The 7,958-nt window shown below is 36.3% G+C and overlaps 1 protein-coding gene across 1 annotated transcript; it reads left to right on the plus strand.

Annotated features, from left to right (window-relative positions):
• The first annotated feature begins 4,650 nt into the window (after positions 1–4,650).
• On the plus strand, positions 4,651–7,211 carry hamp (hepcidin antimicrobial peptide). Its single transcript, XM_088620790.1, has 3 exons — positions 4,651–4,895; positions 5,133–5,216; positions 5,970–7,211. The coding sequence occupies exons 1-3, from the start codon at positions 4,815–4,817 to the stop codon at positions 6,072–6,074; spliced, it is 270 nt and encodes an 89-aa protein (XP_088476916.1). The 5' UTR covers positions 4,651–4,814; the 3' UTR covers positions 6,075–7,211.
• Positions 7,212–7,958: the final 747 nt, after the last annotated feature.

A 7,958-nucleotide genomic window follows, 5' to 3' on the forward strand; every position in this document is an offset into this window, starting at 1 on the left:
GCAAAATCCTGGATTTTTTACTGTAGGTCAGAAGTCCTCACACCCCATAGTTTGGAAATATGAATAAGAAAAATATTTATTTTTGGAACACCCACAACTAGCAAGATTTATTTTTTAGCTGAACCTAAAAACATTACATTTATTTCTTACGGGGAAAAAAATACTCTCTGATGTGATAAAAGGAATAATGGGAATAATATATATATAAAGGATCTCTCAGGAATTGATGGACAATTGAAAATAACATCCTCATAGTTAGGCCCCAGAAATATTTATTGTTTGTATTTTTGATTGTTTACTTATTTAGTTTATCAGTAATTTATCATCATGAGCAATCAGCTTTTTTTGGAATGGATTAATAATTTTTATTAAATCTTCATTAAATTTGTTCTTGATTTAAATTGAGTTTTTTCAAGCATATCAAACTTAACTGTTGAAGGATTTTGTGAGTTCTGTGTTTTGCACCATCTTAAGCAGATAAAGAATCTAACTGCTTTCTTAGATATATATAGTGTATGTCTTAAGGTCTTTTACAGTCCATTACTCAAAGCATTAACTTCATTAAAGGCATGGTTATCTATGAAATATCTGAAAGTCAAGGTATGAGTAATACGATCATGCGGTTCAATAATCTGGCCAACTATGTAACTGCGATGTCGGGAACCGAGTTTGACGCACTAATTTAAAGCGTCGCCAAACAATTATGGCGTAATAACAGGATTTAAGACAAATGAGATATCTGAAGAGTTGGGTTCACCTGCATTGTGCTCTCTTGCTGCTTTTGTTCATTTTTACACAGAGCTTAAATCGACAATATCAAAGCAGTGGAAACTATAACCCAGGCATTGCAGTACTTAGATCATGCCGTCTGCCGGTGTCCAGTCCAGCTGAGTTTATTTGCTTTGCATAAGCCCTTATCAGTCGCTGCTATTTAACTGATGCTTTAATTGAACTAATGATTTGATTATTTAGTTGTTTTACGTTATTGTCATATGCCAAACGTTGTAGTTATTAAGTTACATTAAAATGATAATAGCTTGAAATCTCTAGCAGCGTGAGAACCGATCACGAAATTGGTAATCAAATTAATTTAAAAGGGCTAGACTAAGTAGATTAATATCAAAATCTCATCAGTAAGGAAAATCTAAAAACACTGAGATGTTTAGATGGAATGTCGCTGGTGATCCTTTTCCTTTTTAAGTAGAAGCGCTAATGATTCAAATATTCCTTCATGCGAAACCTCTTACATACGAAAAAAGCATCACTGAATTATCTATGTGTGATGTAGACTACTGCACCAAACAATGCGCAACTGTTATTTTATTAATAGAGTGATTATTCTTAATTATTGGTTGTTGTGATCCATTCTCAAGCACTCAAAGTATCCCAAATTAAGAGAATATAGTAAACTCTCTGCCCCCAATAGTGTTCAATGTACGTAGTCGATCTTTTAAATAATTCTGATATTTGTTCATCTTGTGAACCTGGAAGACAAAGTGAACGAATGGAATTGAGTGATATTGAAAGACTCTTTAAGCTCTCCGGTGAATCTGTAACACAGAAGAAACAGTGGGCACAGACGGAGGGAGAACATACTGTACGGTTCTACTGCGGGGACAAGCGAAAGTCTTTTTCTGTGGTTTCGCCAGCGTTTGCGTAAAGAAACATGTCAATAGCTGCTCGATTTGTTGACAAATGAGTTTTTTTTTTAATCCACCCAAAACTTAAAAGGGCAGACTAGGTTATCGCAAAGATGGAGTGACTCAGCAAAACATGCGACAAGCGACATAGGGGTTCTCGGCATCAAGATAATTCAGTCACTACTAAAATAAAAGTAGCAGATTAAAAAGCCACATGGGAACTTGATTATTTTATCCTCGATCTCCACTGGAGAATCGGAATGTGAGAAATATCCTGAATGCACACAGTAGATCTAAAGTTCAGTGAACACCGTCATCGGCCATATTAAAATGCAGCGTTTTGAAATGTTTTACTTTATCCTGCACTATAGCCACACTGCGACATACTCTGGGATTCACAATCCCGCTGAAACACGACAAAACTCGTATGACTCAGCACAACGCCAAGCAACTGTTCAACTGAGAGGATGATTCAGCAAAATAATGGCGACTTTAATAGAGGATGAAAAAGTAAATACCGAATTAAAAAAAAAACATATTCCAAAATTAAAATGCATTAATGAGTATGCTTTCCCGGCATTTCACTGCAATAACTTTATCAAAATATTCTCCTTTTTAGCAATCACGCCAGTGTGTGATTTATTTTTTTGTCTGTTCAGTCCTTATCTGTTAGAAAACATCCACGTAAAAATGGAGCACAGTCCTCTTCGTGTAACTTCCTCTGACTCAAAGCATGGGTTGTGCTGTAGAAAAATGTAATAGAGCAACTAGGGCGACTACAAAAGTGCATTCCAGGCAAAACAATATCTAACAGACAGACAGACATCTTAGTCCATATTTGCTTGCACGGTTACAGAGAAGGTTAAGCTCTATCCTTGTGTCTCAGTTGATTCTCTGATCATAGGAAATCTCCCCCTGTTTCTGTATTCATTACAATCTAATTCCAAAATAAAATTAAAGCTACCTAGCTATGTTGTTGAAGCAGTGTCTTTCGACCAATGAATGTCTCCCCTATAGTTTGTACATTTTATGTTTTTATGAGATTACTAGTAAAATGTAGAGCATTTTTGTACAATTCGTAATAGTGGTGGATTATGATCATGAATATATTTTCACTGAATTGGTATTCTACATTGTCTATCTAAATATAAAATATACATGAGATAAATTGCTTCCTAATATACCCCAGTAGTTGATTGTGTTAGTGGATAGTTTATTGTGGTCCTGTAAGAAATCTCTGCTGTAATTAAACTCATGTAATGGGAGTAGCAGGCCAGTGTGCTGATTGACTCAGTGAGACAAGGATGCCCCGGTTCGGTATGTGACTGCCATTTCGCTAAAGTCGTTGTATCGTTATCACATTGTCAAGCTTTCAATGCCTGACGCTTAACATTGAGAAATCATTGACGACCTAATCATCATAGATAATGATGATTCCTGCATCACATTACCGTTGCCTATACAGTATTTACTGTATATCGCACATAGGATACTAGAACGCTGTTCTAGAGTGCTGAACGATTTAAATTGTTAGTCTATGAATATAATCACCCGTTATACCCCGACAATAAACTTCTAAAAGTCGAACGTTTTTACCAGACACTGCATACTCTCGTAAGCAATAATATATATATAAACCACGTGTTTCGTATGCGTAAACTACACTTTAAATGTTCTGTAACACAGTTTCCTCTGTATGTTTTGTATATACTGTACTGTGTATACAATACTGTATGTTTACTGTATTAGTTGCTAAATGTATTTACTTAAATTTCAATCGCGCAATGATCCTCACTAGCACACCAACAGACTCTCGGACTAATTTCATGAAATGACCACCGAGAGTCAGGACCTTGGTTTAGCATCTCATCCGAAAGACGGCTCAGTAGTAGTATTTTTACATTAAGTGCATTATGTTCGGAAATAAAAGGCTAGATGGATAGTAATCGTAGTTTAACGATACGGGAGAAGGTATTTAAGAAAATGCTATCTATGGCTATACAGATATTGCCAAATGTTGTTCAGAAAATGGACCATTTAACGGGTCTCCGATGAGTGAAGTCACGAAAAGGCGGTGCACGGCTTACTACCAACTTGAAAAGTATAGCCCTAGGTGGGAAAGTCCCACATGCTTCTCTGCAAGATAGGCAGAAGGAACCCGGTGGTGCAATTCAAAGTTTCCCGTTTCCAGGCGTGGAATTCCCGCATAATCCGCCAACAGCTGTCAACGGTAATCCTACAGAACACGGCCTCCAAAGGGAATTCGCTTCAATTATTAATGCCCAGAATAACTTTGCCCTCAAGTTGCGCCGTAAAGAAAGCCTAATCAAATAAATTCAGCATGGACTATTTTTTTTCAGAATTCCTAGATACAAAAGCATTTGGTGACTCATAATGTGTATAAAAGAATGCAGACTAAACAACTCCGAATAACAATGATATACAGTACGCCACATGACTGTTCATCTGCTGAGAAGCTCAATGGACAGAAATTGAAATATATAGTGAACCCGCATGTATTATGGCTTATTATCATGCAGTCGAAATTCAGTTAAATCAAATGCCTAAAATGACTAAACTTCGCAAACAGGATATTTACCTTATTTAAGGAATAGGCTGTTGAATTATTCTAAAAATGCTGTATTAGGTCTATAATTCCTACTCGCACGCTATTGTAGTCTTTTTGTCCTGATAGTTTATTTGCCTTTTGCAATGATTCCTATATGTGCCACGTGAAGTTGTTTATTGAACACCCGTTCTTTCTGCTTTTAATTTAGACTGATTTTGGATTGCATTACTCATCAAAAGATTCAATAAGATGTTATTAAAAATGTGCCGCTGTTTGGAAAACACGTCATCAGTGAAAGTCTACAAGATTAAAAAAAAAGTTAATGTAGTTGGGGGGTGGCATCTAGCATTGAGTAACAAGGATTTAAGTTTAGAGTTAGTTACTGTAAACAGCGAGGGTGGAGTTTTGACAGTGAGGCAATACCGGCGGAATTTGGGTATAAATATTGGCAGAGCAACCAACTGACCAACATTCACCTCCCTGCAAGAAGACGGTCTGCAAAAGAGTGAAATTCTGCTGTAACAAGATATCATCTGTATATTAGCTGTAATAGCCTGATATTACTTTTTTTTTTGTCCAAGCGAGGCTGTTGAAAATCAATCGCAATGAAGGCTCTGTCTGTTGCGGTGTTGGTCGTGCTGCTGTCAGTCTGTATTCAAAGCAGCGACGCTGTCCCATTCGCAGAGGTAAGCTGATACTTTAGTTTCTACCAATCGGTTTTCCAATCAGAAATTTAAACTGATCTGCAAGTGCCGGTATGTGAAATGTCTCTGAAATAAAGACACGTTCTTTTTAAATGTTATGCCAGTTTAATGCTGACATTAAATCTACATTAATTTCTTTCAGCTGAGTTAAAATTTAACATTATTCACTGTGCTGTTGAATAGTTCTTTTAAAACTTTTAATTCTTCTTTTTTAAACAGGCAGAAGTACAGGAGACAGAGGCTGAACATAGTAGTCCAGCAGAGGTACAGATGAATATTGCTGATGAGGATGTGCAATCACTGGTGAGTTTTTCCACTTTTTGATGGACTTAAACGGACTTTCATTCATTCCACAGATGTCTGTAGAGTTGAACATTTCAAAATTAAATATTGTGTCTTTATTTCACTAGAACATCTAAGCTCCCACATTACAATGTGTGGGTATTCAATTAACTTTCAGTATGTGCATATGGATTATCATCACAGATAATATAACTGGTATGGATCTTATAGTGAACCGAATCTTAGAAAATATTCTTAGAAAATGGAAGCACAGAAACTATTAAATAGAAGTATGCTTAAAAAATTATTTGTATTGATTGTATAGTAGTCTTAAGTAGCATTGAAAACCATTGATCTTAAAAATAACTTTCCTGCGGTGTGGTTACTCTGCTGCTCAAATTCATACCTCCTTGTCTATTGTGGAAAAACTGTATATGGGCAGTGCAGTGGCTCTGTGGCTAAGGATCTGTGCCTGTGGCTGGAAGGTTGCTGGTTCATATCCCATGGCTGGCAGAGGAAGGCCCTTAACCCCAACTGCTCCAGGGTGCCGTATAAATGGCTGACCCTGTGCTCTGACCCCAAGCTTCTCTCCCTGTCCGTGTGTCTCATGGAGAGCAAGTTGGGGTATGCGAAAAGACAAAGTCATAATGCAAGAAAATTGTATATAAAGTGATCTTATATCCACATATGCTCATTGTGTTGTAGAAGGCTGGGCTACAGGCTTCAAGAATTTGTCATATGTTAAGTAATCATATATTCTGATTTTCTTGGCAGACTGAAGGCAAGTTGCGGACAAAGAGGCAAAGTCACCTTTCTCTCTGCAGATACTGCTGCAATTGCTGTCATAACAAAGGCTGTGGATTCTGCTGTAGATTTTAGGAGCACAGAAGTGATGGGTTATTGTTCAAATCAGTCGCAAAAGTTCTTCAGTCAAGCAAAAGTGGACTCTTTTGTTGAATGTATTCTGAGAGATTCTTGTCATGAAGGGCTCCAAGGATGCAGCACATAACCATATCAAATTATTCTGAGCTTTACAGAAATCTACTCCTCTCTGCTGATGGCTATTGAAATATTGTAAATATTGTTGGGGATGTTAGTCGTGTCTTCTGGTTTTTAAGCTGTGCATTGATTGTTTAAATTGCAAATAGAAATCATCGTTGCTAGAGCTATATATGTACGTATCGTGGCTTCACTGAGCAAGCCAAAAAGTGTGCCTTTCAATGAGTTAATAATCTGAAGATATCGTTTTCTTACCTTTTATAAACAAGCACTCTTTCATTAACATGTCATTTAAAGACCATGCAAAATGAGTATGCTCATAAGTAGAAAATATAGAATATAAACAACCTGCAAGTCAGAAATAGCATGTCCAGTACTTTGTTGCAGGTCCTAATTGTCCAGAAGCAAGATGGGTCTATGACCCATTGTGAAACACTTTGTTTCCCTTTAGTTTATCTGTAAGTGTCCCTTGAGTTAACCTGTGGTACACAAAGCCTTAAACACATTGAAGCCTATGTCCTACATAACACATAATGTCTCCATATTTAATATTTGATGTGGTTTATGGGCTCAGATGTTGGGAATCAAAGATCTGAATTAAATACAGTTTTGTCTTTTCTAGTGTTACAGCCATTCCAAATGACTGGCTTCATGCTGGGGCTCACTGATCATGAGTATATTGTATATAATGTAAAAAGTGATATTTTGTGCTGCTTCTCTTGTTTTCTGTGAGACTCATACATGTGACAATTTGGTTATGCCTGAAACTAATGTAGTTAATGGAAATGTGTACATCTTTGATATTTCTGAAAATGTAAATTTTGCTTTTGTATTTAAATAAGATGTTTTTACAGGGATTAACATTTCTAAAGTAACACTTAAGAATATTAATATTTTTCTAACAGTTTTGTATAACTGTATTAAAATGACTAAGACTACAGTATTATCTATAAGAGCTGTAATATACATGAAATTGCCAAAAAATAAAAATGTTGATATAAGAATGTATGCAAATAAGTATACTGTATTTACTTTTTTCGGTCAGGAGAAATCAAGTAATGTGGAAGTAGAAGGCAAATACACCTGAGTTCCCCTTGAAAGAAGGTTTCAAAAAACATTTACATTTATTTTATCACAAATGTCCCATCAACCCTTTGATCTGGTGTCACAAGACAATAGCTCTTTGTGAATTGAAATAAGGCAGTAATTTTTGCCTTTTTCCAGAACAAAGGATGAAATGTTTAAAAATTTAATAAGAAACTAAATGTCAAGAAGAATGCTGCCATCAAAGCTTTCATTAGTTCCAATTATTCTTGGAAGCAAGGCATGTCAAAAAAGATTTCTCCCTCTTTATTTGTAAGACTCAGATGGCAGTAATGAATCCATTTATTGGCCATGAATCTGCTAGATCAATTGCTCTTCAACTGCTGAGCTTCAAATCACTTGTCTTATATAATCAGTGAGCTACTGCATTTCATATCACTGACATAGTACCACAGGGTCTGGCACTGAAATGGCTGCTCTTTCTAAAAACAAAAGCAGATTACTGTCCAAATAATGAATGTGAGAGATCTGCAAATTATTTCGTTTTGGGTGAATTGTTGCTTTTGGTATAGAGTTGTCCATCAATAGACAAGTACCTTGTGCTGTTGGGGGGCCACCTTGCAAACAACCATCGGAAACAAAAGTAGTGTCTTATTAAAGTGCTAATTGTTAGAAGCTTAATTGCCTTCTGGAAAATCTGGCCCTAGGTACGAGTGTGTT

Source organism: Lepisosteus platostomus, chromosome 26 (genome assembly GCF_059453375.1).
Source record: "Lepisosteus platostomus isolate fLepPlt1 chromosome 26, fLepPlt1.hap1, whole genome shotgun sequence".
Taxonomy (NCBI): Eukaryota; Metazoa; Chordata; class Actinopteri; order Semionotiformes; family Lepisosteidae; genus Lepisosteus; species Lepisosteus platostomus.

Excerpts from the sequence above, each read along its gene's own strand:
- hamp (XM_088620790.1), top strand. The coding sequence starts at position 4,815 with ATGAAGGCTCTGTCTGTTGCGGTGTTGGTCGTGCTGCTGTCAGTCTGT. Across the intron at positions 4,896-5,132 it reads ACGCTGTCCCATTCGCAGAG|GCAGAAGTACAGGAGACAGA; the intron begins GTAAGCTGATAC and ends TTTTTTAAACAG. Across the intron at positions 5,217-5,969 it reads ATGAGGATGTGCAATCACTG|ACTGAAGGCAAGTTGCGGAC; the intron begins GTGAGTTTTTCC and ends TTTTCTTGGCAG.